This window comes from Erythrolamprus reginae, chromosome Z (assembly GCF_031021105.1).
Source record: "Erythrolamprus reginae isolate rEryReg1 chromosome Z, rEryReg1.hap1, whole genome shotgun sequence".
In the NCBI taxonomy this organism is placed as follows: Eukaryota; Metazoa; Chordata; class Lepidosauria; order Squamata; family Dipsadidae; genus Erythrolamprus; species Erythrolamprus reginae.
The window spans coordinates 7505982-7528169 of record NC_091963.1 but is presented as its reverse complement, the minus strand read 5'-3'; the positions used below and the strand labels follow the sequence as shown (position 1 = coordinate 7528169).

General features: G+C 42.8%; 1 protein-coding gene across 1 annotated transcript in view; it reads right to left on the bottom strand.

Moving 5' to 3' along the window:
• Positions 1-421: 421 nt before the first annotated feature.
• LOC139153308 (sodium channel protein type 5 subunit alpha-like) overlaps positions 422-22188 on the bottom strand; it is a 71569-nt gene continuing 49802 nt past the window's right edge. The window contains exons 19-26 of the mRNA XM_070727058.1: positions 21406-21579; positions 18414-18536; positions 13040-13321; positions 11858-11911; positions 6884-7023; positions 6146-6251; positions 2682-2952; positions 422-1665 (exon numbers count right to left, since the gene is read on the bottom strand). Of these exons, the coding sequence (XP_070583159.1) occupies positions 422-1665; positions 2682-2952; positions 6146-6251; positions 6884-7023; positions 11858-11911; positions 13040-13321; positions 18414-18536; positions 21406-21579 (2394 nt within the window). The remainder of the gene's footprint in view (positions 1666-2681; positions 2953-6145; positions 6252-6883; positions 7024-11857; positions 11912-13039; positions 13322-18413; positions 18537-21405; positions 21580-22188) is intronic.

Below are 22188 nucleotides of genomic sequence, written 5' to 3'. Positions count from 1 at the left end.
AAAGTTACGGGAAATATCACTCAAACTGTGATCCAAAAGTGTTACGAGGGTCATAGCTTGTGCCTTTCCGCATCAAAACTGTTTCTTGGTTACAAGTTCCAGAGAATCATAACTATGAATTGAAAACTGATCAGAAATTGAAACATTTGAGAAAGTTCTAGAATTGCCAGCTTGATCTATGCTGAACAAAACAAACCGAATTTTAGTTCAATGGTAGCCAGGAAATTATAATCCCAGCTTGACCAAGAGATTCCCAGTAGATAATTAGTAACATCTTCTTGTCAAACTGCCAGAAACCTAATATGGTCAAAAATATTAAATGTTAGATAAACAACTCTTAGATAACTAAAATAAGTAAGAGTTCTCTCTTCAGCATCTCCATCCTTATTTTAATAGTATCGGTATGCTCCGAAGTCCTTGATTAAACATTGGATTTCTTGTCTTCACCAGGAAACAGTGGACTATTCCTAAGCTTGTCACTCTTAGAAGATTCCGCCATTTTCTGGCCACTGTGGTCTTTACCATCGCCATCCTGGTCTCCTGCGACGCTGTGGTAGGAGGGGGGGATCGACTCCAAGGACGGTGTTTGAGACTCTTCGAGATTTCGGATGTACGTTTCATTCATCAAAAGGGCAACGAGACCCTCCTTTTCTGGAGCATCTTCTTCCAGGATGTCTCCATCACAGTTTTTGTGACGGTGTAAGAACGAGGCCTGCTTCATGGAACGTTGAAGCAAATGACTTCGGAAGGCCTTCTGAATGATGGTGGCTGAAGTGTCCTCATACCTACGCCGGAGGGTGGTGGTGATGGGTTCATGTGAGGCCCTAGATGGGTTAGCCGCCATGAACTTCTCCTCCATATTTTGCTTGAGTAGGTCCATCTCTCCAGAGTCTCCCAGAACCCTTTTGGTGAAGGCAAAGAGAATGTCCAAGCAGTGGATTCTGTCTTCGCTGACCATGGGAAGATCCATTGCGATCAACTCGAGTTTGTTTGGCTTGGGGATGCGCAAGGGATCCACCAAAGCGTGCGCGAAGTCGGACAGCTCAGAATAGGAAATGAACTGGGTTGCCTGGGGGTCAAACTTCTCCCACACCTCGTAAAATATTTCAAAGTCATCGTCCCCCAAGGGCTCCGTGCTTTCCTCCGTGGCGACGTTGAAGTTCTCCAAAATGATGGCGATGAACATGTTCACGACAATGAGGAAAGATATGATGATATAAGTCACGAAGAAGATGATCCCCACCGCAGGGTTCCCACAGTCTCCTTTAGAAGAGGTTGAAGGGACGTTGAGCTTCGGGTTGCAAAACGGAGGCCCGGTGTTCAAAATGGGGCTGAGGAGCCCATCCCAGCCAGCCGAAGTTGTGATCTGGAAAAGGCAGAGCATGCTGTTCCCAAAAGTCTCGAAGTTAAACATGTCGTCGATCCCGGCTTCCCTGACGACGTAGGCGAAGTTGGCCATGCCGAAAATGGCATAAATGAACATCACCAGGAAAAGCAGGAGGCCAATGTTGAAGAGGGCAGGGAGGGACATCATCAGGGCGAACAGGAGAGTCCGGATCCCTCGGGCGGATCGAATGAGCCGAAGGATTCGTCCAATCCGTACTAAGCGGATCACCCGGAAAAGTGTGGGAGAGAAAGAGACCACGATCCCAGAAAGCACGTTACCTGAAAGCAAAACAACAGTGGTTAGATTCTTCCTCAGTGAATGTTGATATAGCAATAGCACTTAGACTTATATACCACTTCGTAGTGCTTTTACAACCCTCGCTAAGAGGTTTACAGAATCAGCCTATCTCCCCCAACAATCTGGGTCCTCATTTTACCCACCTTGGAAGGTTAGAAGGCTGGGTCAACCTTTGAGCCTAGTGGGATTTGAACTATAAAATTGCAGGCACTGGCAGTGAACAGAAGTAGCCTGCAGTACTGCACTCTAGCATTGCGCCACCATGGTTCAAAGGCTAACCAGAAAAAAAGAAAGAAAGAAGAAAGAAAGAAAGAAAGAAAGAAAAAAGGAGGGAGGGAAGGAAAGAGGGAGGAAGGAAGGAAAGAAAGAAAGAGGGAAGGAAGAAAGGAAAGAAAGAAAGAAAGAGAGAGAGAGAGAGAGAGAGAGAAAGAAAAAGACCACTAGCCTCATCTGCTTCCTTTGAAAAAGTTTGGGGGAATCTCTTTGGAGAGGTCTTTGCTGGATTTGAACCTTAGCACCAAGTGCTACTGTCTCCAGTCCCTGTGGAGAGAAGTTGACATAAAAATACCCCTGCAGGTATATGGTGGTGTCCAGTTGGGGACAACAAAGAGCTGCGGAGCAGATCTTTCTTTTAACCCTTGACATCATTTATTTCAGTGGGCAAAATTTAGCATGGGACTTCAAATGTTTCTGGTGCTAAATAGCAATAGCATTTAAGACTTATATACCGCTTCCTAGTGCTTTTACAACCTTCTCTAAGCAGTTTACAGAATCAGCATATGGCCCCCAACAATCTGGCTCCTCGTTTGACCCACCTCGGAAGGATGGAAGGCTGAGTCAACCTTGAGCCGGTGGTGAGATTTGAACTGCTGAACTACAGCTAGCAGTCAGCTGAAGTAGCCTGCAGTGCTGCACTCTCCCCACTATGCCACCCCGGCTTAATTCTAGTGGGCCCGCCAAAAAGAGAGAAAATAAAAGCCCAGCAAGATCCACCTACCTACAATTGACATGATCACCACCACCAGATCGAAGATATTCCACCCATTGATGAAATAGTAATGCCTGAGGGCTAGCAGCTTCATGGCACACTCGGTGGTGAACAGAGTGATGAAGAGAATATTGATCTTGTTCAGGACGTACAGCTTCTCTGGAGACTGGTCATCCGCCTCCACCATCATGGTAACCATATTAAGGCAGATCAGGCTCATGATGGCAATGTCGAACGCTTGGTGGGTCACAATATCGAAAAGGAATCCTTGGTACTTGTTCTAGAGGCAACAGGAAGGAGAATAGTGTCAACCCCTAACCCCCAACATTTCTCCCTTAGACTCTCCACGATTGACCTCCCCAGGTTCTTAAGAGGTCAGTAAAGGGCGTACATAATTGCACCAGTGTGCCTTTCGTCCCCTGTCCAATTGTCTTCCCTTTATCTCATATATCATATATATTTTCTTCCTTTCATATATCTTCTCCTCTATTTTTACATATTATCTTTATATATATATTACTTCATGTCTGTTCTCTTCCATATGTATTGTGTATTGGACAAATGAATAAATAAAATAAATAAATAAAAGAGAAGAGCAGGAGAAGGAAGCTGGCTCGGGATTTAATATATAAGATTAGTTATCAACAGAAGAAGAGACTTGTAGCTCAGGATTGAACTGTGAACCTTGTGGTGCTCTCTGAGTTTGGTTTGGTTGTGTTGTGTTGTCGTTGGGATTTTTTTTATTGTTGTTTTGTTTTTGCAATTGTTTTTTTTTTAAAAAAAATTAGTTTATTAAGTTTTACATTTTAAAAAAGGACACAAAAGGGGGGGGAATATGGGTCCAAAGAGATATAAGTGATAAACAGGTAATTACATCATTGTGCAGGTGGTTCTGTAGTTTAGAAAAAATTGTGAGTGATACGGTTATATTTACCAAGTAACATATATACGTATATACATCAATTATGTACATTGTGTATTAAATAACAGTTAGCTAATAATGAGTATTGCACTGTTATATTAGACCAGGGGTCCCCAACCACCGGGCCGCGGACCAGTACCGGGCCGCGGGGCATGTTGCACCGGTCCGTGGAGTCAGCAGCTGCCGGCCCTCATGCCGCCACCCCCTCCCTCCAGCGCTTCGCCTCCCGCCGGGCAAGAGGCCTCGGGAGGCAGGTTCTGCCGGCCACAGGACGATGGATGGGACAGAGGGGCGGGAAGGACCGAGAGGCTCAAGCCTCTTTTGGCTTCTGCCGCGGGGTGCTTTTGCGTTTTTGGCTGGGGGGAGGCAGGAGGGCCAGCCTGACCCCCTCTCTCCAGCGCTTAGCTCCCGCTGGGCAAGAGGGCTTGGGAGGCAGGTTCTGCCGGCCACAGGACGATGGCGGGAAAGAGGGGCGGGGAGGACCAGCACCCCCATGCTTAATCCCGCCCCCAACCACGCCCCTTTCCGCCCCCACTGGGCCATAGAAAAATTGTCTTGCTGAAACTGGTCCCTGGTGGAAAAAACGTTGGGGACCACTGTATTAGACCCAAAAATTAGAAAATGAAAGAGAAGGAAATAAAAAGTCAAGTAAGAGTATAGATGAGGGAGGAACTGATATAGAAAGAAGAAAGAAAAGGAAAGGAAAAGAGATAAAGAAAATCTGCACATTCGCAGACGTTTGCAGTAAGTGCGACATTATAGTAATTTGGAGTAGTTGGTGTAGATAATAGAGAGAGAAATATAAAAATTTAGTGTGAAAATAAATTTAATTGGGAGTACTTGAAAAATTGAGAAAGAAAAAATTAATATTACATGTTTAGAATCAAATTGATTATTGTTGGTGTTTGGATTACAGTGTTCCCTCGATTTTCGCGGGTTTGAACTTCGCTAAAAGTCTATACCACAGTTTTTCAAAAATATTAATTAAAAAATACTTCGCGGGTTTTTTCCCTATACCACGGTTTTTCCCACCCAATGACGTCATATGTCATTGCCAAACTTTCGTCTGCCTTTAATAAATATTTTTTTTAATAAACTTTAATAAATAAACATGGTGAGTAATAATCTAAACGGTTGCTAAGGGAATGGAAAATTGCAATTTAGGGGTTTAAAGTGTTAAGGGAAGGCTTGTGATACTGTCCATAGCCAAAAATAGTGTATTTACTTCCGCATCTCTACTTTGCGGAAATTCGAATTTTGCGGGCGGTCTTGGAACGCATCCCCTGCAAAAAGCGAGGGAATATTGTACTTATAATTGCAAATGTTTCACGACCCAACTATGTAAAATTATCAGTGGTGGAAGGGAGTGGGGTTTGCTGAGAGGAGAAGGTGGTGGTGGTGGTGAAGGAAGAGAGGAGAAAAATGGGGGAGGAGGAAGAGGGAAGGGAGAAGAGGGAAGGAGGAGGAATACCTACGGCACCGCCTTCTGCTGCATGAATCCCAGCGACCGATCAGGTCCCACAGAGTTGGCCTTCTCCGGGTCCCATCGACTAAACAATGTCATCTAGTGGGACCCAGGGGAAGAGCCTTCTCTGTGGCAGCCCCGGCCCCCTGGAATCAACTCCCCCTGGAGATCAGGACTGCCCCCACCCTCCTTGCCTTCTGCAAAGTACTGAAAACCCACTTTTGCCGCCAGGCTTGGAGGACATAACTGACCCTTAGCTGTTTCATTCTATGTATGGTTTAATTGGATAGCATGACTGTTTTATAATTGTTTTTAATATTGGATTTGTGCTTTGTATTTTGTTGTGAGCCGCTCCAAGTCTTCAGAGAAGGGTGGCATACGAGTCTAATAAATAATAATAATAATAATAATAATAATAATAATAATAATAAGAGAAGGGAGAGGAGGAGGGCAGTAGGAAGAGAGAAGAGGAGGAGGAGGAAGAGAAAAGGGAGAAGAGGAGGAAGAGAAGAGGAAGGGAGGAGGAAGAGAAAAAGGAGGGGGAGGAAGAGAGAAGGGAGAAGATGAAGAAGAAGAAGAGGAGGAGGAGGAGGAGATGACAACAACTGTAGGGGTCCTCCGTGTTCTCTGAGCTTGATTGTTTGCTTGCAGCAACCTAGTGATCAATGCCTGGAATTCACTTCCTGACTCTGTTATTTCTTCCCCTAACTCCAAAATCTTCAACGTTAAATTATCTACTGTTGACCTCTCCCCTTCTCTAAGAGGTCTGTAAGGGACATGCATAAGCAAACTGTTGTGCCTACCCTCCCTGACCTTCTGTCCTATTATCCTTTTTATCACTTCTTTATACTTTGTTATGTTAATACAAACTATAATACAAACAACTCTATACCTGTTTGACAAATATAATAAATAAATAATAATAAATAAATAAATAATAAACAAACAAACAAACAGAGTCCAAAATTTCTACTGGATGAGACCCAGCCTATAGCACTTCAGATAAAGTAGATTGGATTGAAGTTGGTAGCCCTGTTAATTTTTTGCAAGGTTATTTTATGGTAAATCTTCGGAGGGTATTCTTACCGTTGGCCTTGGTATAGGCTTTTGAGGTTTCTTTGATCCCAGTTTTTTCATAGCATTGTAGTATTTTTTTTGTTCTTCCGTCATAAAGATGTCTTGTCCACCGAAGTACAGGGAGAAAGCACAACAAATACTACTGACAGTGCATTTTGCATTGTTTCAAAGCCAACAAACTATTTTTGAAACATCACTCGCGTTTTTTCTTTTTTCTTTTTTACTGAAGTCATGCTGAATTATTACAAACAAATCAAAAACTCTTTGCTGGTCCTATTGAAATCCTTAAGTTGTCCTAGAGCTAAGTTGTTCTCTGCTCCAGATTTGCTATTTTGAGAACTAAGAATTAAAAACACGAAAATGTTTTCATCCCAATGGTCTTTGCCTCCTAATAGGGATGTTCCAATTTTACTGCCCTACAATAGAACCAAAATTTTCCAATTCCACCCCACTTCAAGAGAGCGAGAGAGAGAGAATAAAACTGAGAAGATTTTCTCCTCTGACATGCACAGAAAACTGAGCATTTTTCAAAATTCATTCCAAAACTGGAGAGGAAGAATCTGCAAGAACTCTATGTAAAAAAAACCTAAGTTCCTTACTGCTAACAGCAGAAAAAAAATGAATATAAATTGACTTCTTGACACCTTTCAAGCTACAGAAAATCAATCAGGGTTGGCACCCTACTAACTCTTGAGATTATCTTTTCCATTCAGTGAGCACAAAGCTAGACAAGAAACGTGGATACTTATCTTTTTCTTTTGTTGATTAAAATTGTCAATAATGACCCCCACAAAAAGATTCAGGGTGAAAAAAGAGCCAAAGATTATGAAAATCACAAAGTAGATGTACATGTATTTGCTGTGCTCCCATTTTGGTTGAAGCTCAACCTGCAAAAATGAAGGGCAGAAATGTGGATTTTAGACTGGATAGGGAAGGGAGGGGAAAACCCTTATAGCTACTCTAGAGCTGTGTTTGCTAGAGAAGATTCACCCGATATATGAATCAACACAGATATTAATATTTTTCCACAAGTTGCAATTACATAAAGCCTGTCTCTCATTATCTCGGAACAATTATTGTGAGACATGTAGAAGCGAGAAGCAAACACTTCAAAGTTCCTATTATTTAATCTCTATGGACAGTCTTGCCTTATGATGACTGGTTGATTGCTTAACAGTGTTCAGAGTTATGATGCACCTCCAAAAAGATACCTATCATCCAGATTCAGGCCCAACATCTTGGAGGCCCCATTCCTGCTGTCGGGTAATTGCATTGCCACCTCCATTCCTGCTGTCGGGTAATTGCATTTTGGGTGGTTGGCCACTGGCCCATAAGAACATAAGAAGAGCCATGCTGAATCGGGCCAAAGCCCATCGAGTCCAGCATTCTCTGTCACACCAATTGTCCATGGGGATCTTGCGCAGAAAGAGAAGGCAAGACCCTCTTTTTCCCTTGACCCCCAACAAATGGTACTCAAAGGAATCCTGCCTGCCTCAACCAACATAGAGGTGGCACATGGACATCTGTTTCAATAACCACCGATACACTTGGCATCCATGAATCTGTCTAATCCTGCCTTGAAGCTATCCAGGCTAACAGCTGTCATGACCTCTTCTGGAAGTGAATTCCATAAACCAACGACCCATGGGACTTTGCAAATCATCTAATCCAGCTCCACCATCCAAGGAAGATACCCTACAATAGAGGTAGGCAAAGTTGGCTCTTCTAGGAGTTGTGGACTTCAACTCCCAGAATTCTTGAACCAATCATGCTAGCTCAGGAATTCTGGGAATTGAAGTCCACATGTCATAGTCCACATGTTGTTGTTGTTGTTGTTGTTGTTGTTGTTATTATTATTATTATTATTATTATACAACCATGGTCTTTAATGACCAGAAATTTGCTGTAAAATGTCATCAAGTTAGGTCTGTCACATGGTATCTATTTAATAACTTGCCCAACTTATGATTGCAATTCCAAATTCAATTTTACAGCCATAAGCAGAGGGATGCATGTGGCCCCTTACCATTGCTTCAGCAAAATAGACACAATAAGTCTGATTAGACTTCTCCTTTCTGTCGAATAGAAGAATAAGCTATATTAAATCCAAGATGCTTCACCTCAAAAATAGACCTGTGCTCTCTATTTTCCATTAGGATGGACAACAACAAGGGCTTCTTTCAATAGCATCTTTTTCAACTCGCAAATTTTATTCAAGCTCCCGAAATTATGGTGAGACAGTAATTCAGTCTCGGTTTGAAGAGGAAGAATCTGCAAGTGGGTAATTACTGTGTAATTATTCAATTACTGCAAGGAAGGCTAGCAATGTCAAACTAATTTTAAAAAATTAGCAAGCCCTACATAATAACTTGAATGTCTACTTTGGCTTATCTGAAGCCTTCAGCTTTTCCATTAAGCTTCTCTCAATTGGCTCTATTATTACAATAACCTGAACATTGTACATACATCTCTGGCAATAGGAGCTAGTCTGGGAAGTTGGAAGAGTTGGGGAAACAACCCAAAATAAAGCAATAGCAAATAATGTTCATATTTCACCAAGTAAAAGACACAAATGGGGGATCAACTCAGAGGTAATGGTATCATGCTCTGGATTCCCACTTGGTTAGTTAAACAAAAATTGAGGAAGATGTACTGGGTTCCAGTTCCCCATTTTGGGGAGGGGTGGCAACAGAATCTTCCCCTTCCTCCAGTTGTCCTTCCTGTTAGTACAAGGTACATGGTTGTTAGGGTTTGCCATTGTGAACTACCTATTGTAGTCTCTTGTACTATCACTTTAAATATTTTGGACTGGTTCGCCATAAGAGGGCGCCAGTACTCCTTCCCTCAATGATGCTTTAACGCTCATTCGCTTTTGCTTTGCCTTGAGGGGGGAGTGTATTTGCTTAGTGCTTATTATATTGGATGGCTTAGTGCTTGTTATGGATTGTTTCTATTTTTGTATATATGTAAATAGTACTTATTAAGCATAACTAAGTCTGTGTCTTTTTCTTTGGCTTTACCACACATCCACACTCTGTTACAATTCTCTGCTCAGTGTATGTCAAAGGTCTCATAGCCTAGCTATACCGAGACATACCAACACTTCCCATTGCATTTCTGGTTGTGGAGCTTTCTGTATCTGTGTTTCTTACAAATTCAAACTCAACAACAGGAAGAATTTAGCTGCCCAAATACAATATAATGTTATCCCAGTTTATATCCAGTTTATGACAATCCCAGCTGAATCTCAAATGGGTTTTGGATAGGAGGTGTTGTGCGCTGTCCACGACCAGCTCAGTTAGTCACACAATCTGGGGAGGATGAATCGGGTCCATCTTGGTACGCTAGGCCCATGTTCTTGACAGATGAGTCAGCGAGTGAGAGTGAGGGAGAGTTGGAACCTGCGAAACCTGGGGAACCACCAGAGACTGTAGAAACCCCAATGATGGTAATGTCTGACTCAAAGGAGGGGGGCAAATTGGGGATCAGGAGCCCCTATTAGATGCCAGGGTCAGAAGGTCATGAAGCAGGCAGGGATATCTTTATGGGGAAAGTTCTAGATGGTGATATCTCTATGAAACAAAATATAGAAAGTGAATATCTCTAGGAAACAGTTGACTGCACCCAGACAGTATATAAGTGAGGATTTATGGGTAAATAGGTGTGGAGTTTCAATGTTTGTAATGGTGAAGATCCTAGATCCGAGGTTCCAGAAATGATTTGCTGGCAAACTGCTGTTATCCATTTAACTTCATCTTGAACAGATGCAGATGTCTGAGGAAAGCCTGAAGATTCATGAGTGTGTGTTTAAATCTCTTTAAGCGATTTACAGAATCAGCCTATTGCCCCCAACAATCTGGGTCCTCATTTTATCTACCTCCGAAGAATAGAAGGCTGAGTCAACCTTGAGCCGGTGGTGAGATTTGAACTGCTGAACTACAGCTAGCAGTTAGCTAGTAGTATGCAGTGCTGTACTTTAACCATTGCACCACCCCGGCTCTCACCATCCTCCACAGAGCTAAGAACAGCCTCTTATTTCATCTGACATTATTGTGGCTGTGAACAGATTTTTTTTATTTGTTTACTTTTTTTAATATCTCATCTTTATTATTTTTATAAATAAGCTGACAAATATACTCCTTTCTCCTCCTATTTGGGCTAAGAAGAATGACGGGCCCAAAGTCATCCTGCGGCTTTCATGCCTAAGGTGAGACTAGAACTCACCACCTCCTGGTGATTGACCCAAATAGCCAGGTTCCAATGTGGGGGAAGGACGGAAGCTCACAGTCCCCTGATGATTGGCCCAAAGTGACCCTGCCAACTGTCCCGCCTAATGTGAGACTAGAAATCACCATCTCTTGGTTTCTAGCCTGATGCCTTAAACACTAGACCAGGGGTCTTCAACCTTAAACACCCAAAGAGCCATTTGAACCCACTTACCACAGAAAAGAAAACACTGGGAGCCACAAAACCTGGGTGGGCATGGCCAACTCAACATCATTCATTCCCACCCAGTCACATGACACCCCCCCGGCCACACCTACCCAGCCAGTCGTTATAACAGAGAGCAAGTTGTTAAGAAACACCAGGAGCCACAAAAGCCTTTTGACATCTCTCTTTCTCTCCCTCTCTCTCTGTAGCTCTCTCTCACCCTCTCTATCTCTGTGTGTGTCTCTCCCCCTCTCTCCCCCCCTCTCTCTCTCCCTGTAGCTCTCTCTCACACCCTCTCCTCTCTCTCCATTTCTCTCTCTCTCCCCCACTCTGTAGCTCTCTCTCACCCTCTCTTTCGCTCTCCATCTCTCTCTCCCTCTCTTTCGCTCTCCGTCTCTCTCTCCCTCTCTTTCGCTCCCCGTCTCTCTCTCCCTCCCTCTCTATAGCTCTCTCTCTCTCACACACACACACACACACACACAATCTCTCCATTTCTCTCTTTCTCTCCCTCTCTGTAGCTCTCTCTCTCTACCTCTGTCTCTGTATCTCTCTGTCTCTTTCTCTCTCTCTCCGTTCCCCTCCGTCTTGCTAACTCTCTCTCTCTCACTCCCCTCTCCATCTCTCTCTCCTTCTCTCTCTCCCTCACATACACACACTATCTAGAACCTGGGTGGCGCAGCAGGCAGAGTGCTGTACTGCACGCCACTGAAGCTGACTGTAGGTCTATAGGTCAGCAGTTCAAATCTCATCACTGGATCAAGGTTGACTCAGCCTTCCATCCTTCCGAGGTGGGTAAAATGTGGGGGAAATAGGCTGGCTCTGTTAAAAAAGTGCTATTGCTAACATGTTTTAAACCGCCCTGAGTCTAAGGAGAAGGGCGGCATAAAAATCAAATAGATGGATGGATAGATAGATAGATAGATAGATAGATAGATAGATAGATAGATAGATAGATAGATAGATAGATAGATGATAGATAGATAGATAGATAGATATCTCCATTTCACTCTCTCTCCTTCTCTGTAGCTCTCTCCCTCTGTCTCTGTAGCTCTCTCTCTTTCTCTCTCTCTGTCTCCATCTCTCTCCCCCTCCATCTCTATAGCGCTCTCTCTCTTACCCCCTCTCCCCATCTCTCTCTCTCACCCTCTCTATCTCCCCCCCTCTCTGTATCTCTCTAGCTGTATCTCTAGCTCTTGAAAGATGCCTTTATATTACATTCCAACTGGGCAGAGAAGGGGATCTATTGGTTTGAATCAATACAAGAAGTAGGAAAAAATGTCTAAGACTTACTCCTGTTGAATCAACTGCCGCATACATTATGTCCGTCCAACCTTTAAAAGTTGCCTAAAAGAATTTTTTTAAAAAAACCATGATGAAATAATTGCTGCAATATAAAGAAGCTGTTGGACAATAGGCAAATGATAGAGAGCCCAAGACTTTCAATTACTTTCCATTCAGAATATTTTAGAGATAATCACAGACAGGGGCTTATGTTTTTCAATGTTCTTTTTTAACCAATACATTTTTATTTTTTTATTTAAAACATTAAAATACAGGCTCCAAAACAGAAAAAAATATTAAAACTAAGCGAGACTAGAGAACACACACGCTTATAAAAAGAAAATAAATGCACAAAATAACCTATATACATGAATATTTATATACATATGCATACATATTATAGCATTTTCATTTTTTAAAAAAATTGGTTTACAAAATAGACACCCCTGGATTCTGAATTGGAAAAATATAAGAGTGTCCACAAGTTATGTTTGTCTTCTAGAACAAGGGTCTCCAACCTTGGCAACTTTACGCCTGGAAGGCTTCAGCTCCCAGAATTTCCCAGCCAGCAAAGACCCCTGTTCTACAGATTTGTGTACATAGATTTTTATTGAGAAGCTTTCCAGTTTATTGTTTCCTTCTAAGATTTTGTTTTAAATTTCCCAGGCAAATATACATATTTGTGATTCCATGTAGAGCCTCAACTAAGAACTAATCCAAATTAAGCCTACTTAGTTTCTGAGACTAGCCAAAAGTCCAGAAGATGCTTACATTTTAGCTTAGACCTGGGATGTCCAAGCTTGCCAACATTAAGACTTGTGGACTTCAACTCCCAGAATTTTGATCACATGATCCTGGGGATGCGGTGACAGTCATAATGCAACCAATTGTATATATTATTTTTATGATAATATTAAACTTGAAGGCTATTTTCCTGCAGGATCCAAGTTTGATGCATTTACCACAAAGAATATTAGTGCATCAAGGGGGGAAAAACATGTTTGGGACTACTGGTTATCCAGCTCATCTACTTCTAAAAATTGCTTGAAAAGCAGGCTGCAAGTTAAATAAGCAGGTAACTAAATTATGGTTGAGACAGGAGGATAAATCTTCAAGGGGCCAAGTAGGACTAGGTAGTTGTATATACGTGTGTATGAAAGAGAGAAGGATCACACAAATCTTGAAACCTACCACTTGAAGAAGAGCCAAATAGCCCAGGCCAACGTTATCGAAATTCACTTTAACGGTGGTCCAATACAGTCGCCCCGTGCTGTTCCTATTCTTGCAATCTGACTTCTGAAAAATAACGCTTTCGTTGATAACGCTATTTGTTTCAGTCCGGTTAATGCATTTTCCAAATTTTCCGGCAAACAGGCTGACTCCCACAATGCTAAAGATGAGCCAAAAAATCAGGCAGACAAGTAGCACGTTCATAATGGAAGGGATGGCCCCCAGCAAGGCATTGACTACCACCTGCAATGCAGAAGGAAGGGAGGGAGGGAAGGAGAGAAGGAAGGAGGGAATAGAGATAGGAGAGGAGGGAGGGGAGAGGAGGGGAGGAGGAGGGGAGGGAGAGAGGAGGGGAAGAGGGAAAGGAGGGGGCGGAAGGGGGAAGGGAAAGGAGAAAAAGGAAATAAGGAGGGGGAGAGGATGAGGGCAGGGAGGGGGAGGAGAAAGGGAAAGGAGGGAAGGAAAGAAGGAAAGAAAGGGGATGGGAGGAGGAGGGGAGGGAGGGGAAGGAAAGAAGCGAAGGGAATTAGAATTTAAATTGATGCATCTTTTAATTGCAGTATATGTAAATCCTCTATTACCAAGATTTTTTAAAAAAATAAATGTTATTCAAATTCAGCTTAAAAAATACTATTCATCATTCTTTTAAAGAATGATCAACAGTATGTATGATTTTTATTAAAATATTTTATATTGTCATTTGCTGCTTTATTATTATTCTATTTTATATTGTTCTTAATTTATTGTGATTTTTGTGAGCCGCCCAGAGTCCTATTGGAGTTGGGCGGCATATAATAATAATAATAATAATAATAATAATAATAATAATGATGATGATGATGATGATGATGATGATGATAATAATAATAATAATAATAATAATAATAATAATAATAATATATTAGATTTGTACGCCGCCCCTCTCCGAAGACTCGGGGCGGCTCACAACAATAATAAAAACAATATTCTAGTAGAACAAATCTAATATTAAAAAAGCATATAAAACCCTATCATATTTAAAAAACCAAACAACATATTCATATAAATGTCACAAATAAATACATAAATAAATAAAGATGTAGGTATCCCCTTTGTCAAGGAATTGTGTAGCAGGTGTCCAAATGAAGTCAGAGACTCTGACACAAATTTGTCATTTTAGATAAATAAATATATTTTACATCAATATTTGCCACAGGTTAGTCAGGCAAATAGGGGCATCATGAGGTAAATCACAGGACCAACAAAGGAAAAAAGGTGGGGGGAAGGAAATTCCTCTCTCCACCCACAGAAACCAATCACAGTGCAGATTACCTCAGGCAGGAGTCATCCCTCTCCCATCCATCAACCGTAACTGTTTGTTCTGGCTCATTGTAGAACCCCATTGCTCCAGCTACTAAATTTAAATCTCTTAAGAACCTCCCAATTTTTTATTTTATTTTTTTTAAAATATAATTTTATTGATTTTTATAAATGATTACATAAAACAAACATGTAACAGTGCACAGTGCATGTGCCCATCACCTAACAGACAAAACACCCCCCTTCACCACCACCACCCATTACAAGGGGTTCAAAATTTTTCTGGTTTGTTTATCTGTATTTCCTACCAATTGAAATCTCCCCAAACTGTTTTCACTTCCATCACCAGTCCAGGGATGGGTTCTACTTACCTTCCCTACCAGTTTGAATCACGTCGGAACTTTGCATCGGAAGTGCATGTCACATCACTCAAATGATCCTCTGCGCATGCACAGAAGCCTCTGTACATGCACAGAGGGTTCTTTGCCTGCTGCTCTCAAGGAGCAGCAACTGGAGAATCAGTTTGGGAGCGTGTCCAGCTGGCCCTCACTGTTGTTTCAGCGAACGAGGGCAAATTTCCGCCATCTGTATGAGTAAACTACATGGCATCTGACCAGAGTACTTGCGGGACCGCCTTCTGTTTGTATACTCCTGTTCAGTTTGGGGATTTCGCAGATTCTGGTTCAGATAGTGGCAGGTCCTGATTTACAGGCAGAAGATAAAGGGGGAGACCAATCACAGGATGTTTCTATGAGTTCAGACTCCAGTGAAGGAGAGACAGATAATCGATGGTTAAACCCTCATTTCAGACGATTACAGAGATGAAGAGAACAAGTGTCAGGGAAGAAATATTAAGGAGAGGAACGGGTTAATTAATTAAGTAATTAATTCATCACGTCTGGGTGTCAGGCAAGAAGAAGGGTGGAGTTTTTAATTCTGCTGTAATTCAATATGGAGGTGCCTTGCCCTGGCTCTGAAGTAAGCTTTGTTTTATGGGATTTTTAACTGCAGTTTTTACTGCTCTGGGCTAATGCTGTTTAGCCATAAATCTTAATATGAAGGGAGGAATGCTTGGAGAATGTATGTATGTATGTATGTATGTATGTATGTATGTATGTATGTATGTATGTATGTATTGATTGTTCAAGTTGAAAGTTTTCCCTAGAGCCCGGGAGGTTAAAAATGCTCTCCCCCATCCCTCTGGAGGCTCTCTGGAAGCCAAAACTGCCCTCCCAGAGCCTCTCTGTGAGCTGAAAATCAGCTGGCCGGCACATACATGCATGTTGGAGCTGAGCTAGGGCAACGGCTCGCATGCCAGCAGATATGACTCCACGTGCCACCTGTGGCACCTGTGCCATAGGTTCGCTATCACTGCCCTACCAGCATGTTGGGAAATCCACCCTCTGATTTGGCATTGTTTTAAGTTACTATCATAGCTCTGTGAATGTCTCAGGAGTCTGAATTCTGCACCCTAATGATAAAAGAAAAGCTCTAAAAAGTTCACAATTGCAGAGATAGTTTGTTTTCCTTACTTGGAATTTTGTCTCGTTTTATGAGTTTTCTTCCCACAGCGGTTAAATGAATTACTGCAGTTAGTAAGTTAACAACTCAGTTGTTAAGTGAATCTGGCTTTGCTTGGGTCAAAGAAAGGGATCATGGGATTGCAACAGTCATAACTATGAATCAGTTGCCACGTTATAGTGACCAATTTTGAAAAACACTGGACTCAACCACGAATGGGGGAAGATCTTCCATAGAGCAAAAGTCTCCAACCTTGGCAACTTTAAGACTTGTGGACTTCAACTCCTAGAATCCCCCAGCCTAGCTAAGCTGGCTGAGGAATTCTGGGAGTTGAAGTCCACAAGTATTCTGAGAGTTGATGTCCACTTGTGGACTTCTGGAATTCTTCAGCCCAGCTAAGCTAGCTGAGGAATTCTGGGAGTTGAAGTCCACAAGTACAGTAGTACCCCTAGATACGAGCATAATTCGTTCCAGAAGGGAGCTTGTATGTCGAGACAACTCGTATCTGGAACAAATAACTTTAGACATTGTTTTTCCCCTCCGAGATAACCAAAAGCAAGGATTATTGCGCCACCTAGTGGACGCTCGGCTCATATCCTGAATTTGAGCTCGGGACTAGAACAGAAATGTCTCTTCCCCTCGTGGCTCGTATCTTGAAATACTCGCATGTAGAGCAGCTCGTATCTAGAGGTACTACTGTATTCTGAGAGTTGAAGTCCACTTGTGGACTTCTGGAATTCTTCAGCCCAGCTAAGCTGGCTGAGGAATTCTGGGAGTTGAAGTCCACAAGTCTTAGAGTTGCCAAGGTTGGAGACTCCTGCAATGGAAGATTTGAAAGAGGGAATACTTACTTCAGCAGCATCACTAATTTCAGTGCTTTGATTAGAAAGGGTACATTAACTGTTCTGTACCCAAATATTATAGAGTAGCCTCATTGTCTGGACCACTTTAAAATAATTACTTTGATTGCATCCTTTAGTTTCCATGCGCAACATCATTTACTCTGGCAGGGTTCACGATCTCTGTTAGCACTTTTGATTCTCTACTGTGTTTGGGCTAAATTGCTTTAGCTGAATTATTATATACATGAATATCCATCAAACCAGGGTGACCTCTGAGGCCAAGGGCTCCCAATTAAGTACAAAATAGATTTAAGATATCATGATGAGCTTTAAAATTTCTCTGTGGGTTGTTTATTTAAATTATTCATTGAACAAACACTGATGAAATAAGATATTAATTTTTATACAGAAGGTATAATTTACCACAAAGCTATTTAATCAGGGATGGGTTCTAAATTTTTTTACTGCCACTCTGTGGGCATGGCTTATTTTGTGGGCGTGGCTTGATGGTCAAGAGACTGGGCAGGAGTGGTTTGGCAGTCATGTTACTGGGTGGGAGTGGCTTTGTGGTCATGTGACTGGGTGGGGGTTGCTGGGTGATCATGTGACTGGATGGGTGTGGCTACCTTGATGTCACTCAGCTCAAGGGTTCGGTTTAGGGTGCCTGGCCTCTCCTTCCCTCAATGAGATACAATTTCCCTGTCTATTTACTACTACTGAACGTCCAAAATACAGTAATATCTCGTCTTACGAACTTAATTGGTTCCAGGACGAGGTTCGTAAGGTGAAAAGTTCGTAAGATGAAACAATGTTTCCCATAGGAATCAATGGAAAAGCCAATAATGCGTGCAAGCCGATTAGGAAAATCCAAAACATTAAGGCTTTAAAAAAAAAAAGCTGCCAGCAGACGAAGCTGAGGCGAACAGATTGGGTGGAGGGACAGCGAGAGGTGGCAAGAGGTGGCAGTCCCAATGAAGCAAGGTGAAAAGAGCCTCTCTTGATCTCCATGGGTTCCTCCCATTTTTTCCCACCCTGTCCTGCACCTTTCTCCCCTCTTGATCTCCATGGGTTCCTCCCATTTTTTCCCACCCTGTCCTGCACCTTTCTCCCCTCTTGATCTCCACGGGTTCCTCCCATTTTTTCCCACCCTGTCCTGCACCTTTCTCCCCTCTTGATCTCCATGGGTTCCTCCCATTTTTTCCCACGCTGTCCTGCACCTTTCTCCCCTCTTGATCTCCATGGGTTCCTCCCATTTTTTCCCACGCTGTCCTGCACCTTTCTCCCCTCTTGATCTCCACGGGTTCCTCCCGTTTTTTCCCACCCTGTCCTGCACCTTTCTCCCCTCTTGATACACAGGTACACCAAAAGATACATTATCTACTATATAAACTATATGTATATGTACACACACACATGCACATAGCTTTTCTAAACCTCAGTTACTGCATTTGGAAAAACATACCCAGAGTCCAATTTCTGCCACACGTTTAACCATAACATCTGTACATTAGAGCATTACACATACTTTCAGATGGAAGGGCCCTTGAAGGTCTTCTAGTCCAAATTCTCAAGCATTTTTAAAATGTGTGCTACATTTATAAGATTAATCTGCCTTTAGGGATTTGAACCCCGGATCCTCTCACATTTGTAGCAATAATTTTGAAGCTGCTTACCCTCATCCCTTCAAATCGAGACAGGGCTCTTAGCGGCCGCAAAGCTCTCAATGTTCGGAGAGACTTCATGGGCCCCATCTCTGATTTTCCAAGCAAAGGTGCTATGAGAGTTATCAGGGAGATCTAAAAGAGAAAGTAGGAAAATGAATTGAAAGGCCTCATTCCATGCTTTTCATTTACCGGGCAATTTGCTTCCTCCTGTAATCTGTGCTAAGGAAACAACAACTGGTACTTTCTGGCGTAACTATTAAAATGGTGCACGTGCCTTTGACACGACCTGGACAGAGCTCATAAAGTCATCCTCCTTCCTGTCAATGACTACTTCTGCTTCAGCCCTCATCACCTCGAGGTTCGACTACTGTAATGCTCTCTACATGGGGCTACCTTTGAAAAGCGTTCGGAAACTTCAGATCGTGCAGAATGCAGCTGCGAGAGCAATCATGGGCTTCCCAAGGTATGCCCATGTCACACCAGCACTCCGCAGTCTGCATTGGTTGCCGATCAGTTTCCAGTCACAATTCAAAGTGTTTGTTATGACCTATAAAGCCCTTCATGGCATCGGACCAGAATATCTTCGGGACCGTCTTCTGCCGCACAAATCCCAGCGACCGGTTAGGTCCCACAGAGTTGGCCTTCTCCGGGTCCCGTCGACCAAACAATGTCGTTTAGCAGGTCCCGGGGAAGAGCCTTCTCTGTGGCCGCCCCGACCTTCTGGAACCAGCTCCCCACGGAGATTAGAACTGCCCCCACCCTCCTTGCTATTTTCTTTTTGGATTATTTGAGGAATTTTTTTTTTTCCTTAGCCATTCATACCATTTGCCCCCGACTTGGTAAAAGACCTCTTCCCTGGTCCTTCTTTTCATTAAATTGGACACGTCCAGTTCCTGCACCCGTTGTTCATCTGCTCTAGCCTCCAAACCCCTGAACATCTTTATTGATTATTAATACAAGATACAGTGGTACCTCGGTTCTCAACCACAAGGCGTTCGACAACCGAGGTACCACTGTAATTAACACATGATCAGAACTGAAGAGAATGCCCTTCTCCTGGTGGGAATTTCAATCATCTTGGGCCTCATGGCCAAGAAATTTTTTAGAGTCTTTCCAAAGGTCAGGAGGTTTGGGGGCCAATTGTTTGCCATGCAAGGTCCTTCCAGAAGTGCTACAGTATAAGAGCACATGCCTCCTGGGCCCCACCAGATGGCACCCCTTCCTTCTCCTTTCTTCATGTCAAGCATCATTTTCACAGTGCATCTTTAAATACATCTCAGCCAGTTGCCTTTTCTTAAAATTGAAGCAGTCCCGAACTGGTAAAATTGTTCTTTCACTCCTCCTTCTCCTCTTAGAAATACTTCACAAGAAGAGTCCTTCACTCCTCCGCTCGCAACAGAATATTCTGTTATTCCACCAGACTTGAAATACTGCGATTAGACAATTTACAACTATGTCGCTTCCAATCTGATTTAAGTGTAATTTATAAAATCATATACCTAAATGTCCTTCCTGTTAATGAATACTTCACCTTCAACCGCAGCAACATACGAGCACATAATAGATTCAAACCGCTCCAAACCCGACTGCGGAAAATACAACTTCAGCAATAGAGTGATCAACACCTGGAATGAACTACCTGACTCTGTGATTTCTTCCCGAAACCCCAAAAACTTTAACCTTAGACTGTTTACAGTCAACCTCGTCCCATTCCTAAGGGGTCTATAAGGGGCGTGCATAAGTGCACCATTGGGCCTTACATCCCTGTCCTACTGTCCTACTGTCCTTTTTTAACATTACGTTTTACTGATGTTTATACAAACTACTATCCTATACATGTTTGGCAAATAAATAAATAAATTAAATAAATAAAATAAACAGAGAATTCTACTCAAGGTTCCACCATAGATCTGTATCAAGCCATTACAACATGGGGCAATTTTATTTCCGATCCTTTTTCCATCCGTCTCATGGAGTTGCCTTTTTTTCCCAGATCGATGCTCTGAGTGCCTTAAGGATGAATATGAATATGCTATGCCAGTGATGGTGAACCTTTTTTTCCCGGGGAGCCAAAACTGCATGCATGCGTGCTGTCGCACAGGCACGAGAGCCCACACCCATAACTCAATGCCTGGGGAGGGCAAAAACAGCTTCCCTCACCCCAGATGGCCCTCTGGAGGCTGGGGGGCCCAGTAGGCTTGTGTTTCGCCCTCCCCAGACTCCAAAGGCTTCCATGGAGCTGCGGGAGGGTAAACATGCCCTCCCCCATCCCCCCGGAGGCTCTCTGGAAGCCAAAAACGCCCTCCCAGAGCCGCTGTGTGAGCCAAAAATCAACTGGCCAGCGCACACATGCATGTTGGGGTTGACCTAGGGCAACAGATTTGATGCCAGCAGATATTTATTTTATTTATTAGATTTGTATGCTGCCCCTCTCTGTAGACTCAGGGCAGCTCACAACAGCAATAGAACAATTCATAACAAATCTAATAATTTAAAAATATTTTAAAAACCCCATTATTAATCAGACACATATAAACATACCATACATAAATTGTATAGGCCCGGGGGAGATATCTCAATTCCCCCATGCCTGGCGGCAAAGGTGGGTTTTAAGGAGTTTGCGGAAGGCAAGGAGGGTAGGGGCAGTTCTAATCTCCGGGGGGAGCTGGTTCCAGAGAGTCGGGGCCGCCACAGAGAAGGCTCTTCCCCTGGGACCTGCCAAACGACATTGTTTAGTCGACGGGACCCGGAGAAGGCCAACTCTGTGGGACCTAATCAGTCGCTGGGATTCGTGCGGCAGAAGGCGGTCCTGTGGCACCTGTGCAACAGGTTCGCCATCACTGTCCTATGCTATGTTATGCTATGCTTTCTCATGAATATCTGGGCATACCTAAGCTGAAATCTACAGTGTCTTGGCTCCACTGTCCCAAGATTTTGGCAATCGACTTATGCTCCCTTGGAAAGCAATGAGATCCATTCCCCTTTCCGCTGCAATACTTACATCTACAATCAGGAAATCAAGCCAGCACCAAGCGTTGGTGAAGTATTTGTGGAAGCCATAAGCCACCCATTTCAGCAACATCTCTAAGATAAATATGTAGGTAAAGATCTTGTCAGCATAATCCAGCATGGTTTTAATATTCTTCCTTTCGCTCAAGTAAATGTCTTCAAATGCCTGAGATAAGAATGAACACATGAATATTATGTCTGAAGAATATTATTAAATGTATTATTAAATTTGCATTTTTCTTATACATCTCTCCCTCCCTCCCTTTGTTTCTCCCTCTTCCTTTCCTCTCCCCCTCCCTTTTCCCACCCCCATATGCTGCTGGAACATAACTCAAGGACGGTATAGCACAAAAACGGTGAAAAAGCAGGATGAAAAAATAGGGTCTATGAAATTTCTAACTTTTTAAAATTAACCCCCTTTATGTTTTCCTATGATCTGTAGGAAGTTAGCACCTCCCTCCCTCCTAGAGGAATAAAATATTTTAGGAAATATTTTTAAAAGGCAGTATATTATATAGAACAGTGATGGCAAACCTTTTTTTCCTGCAGTGCAGAAAGAGAGTGGGCGTGTGTGGTCACACATGCGCAAGTGCCCACACCTATAATTCAATGCCTGGGGAGGGCGAAAACAGCTTCCCCTGACCCCCAGAGGCTGGAAATGGCCTGTTTCCCACCTTCTGGTGGGCCGAGTATGTTTGTTTTTTGTTTGTTTGTTTGTTTGTTTGTTTGTTTACTTACTTACTTACTTACTTACTTACTTACTTACTTACTTACT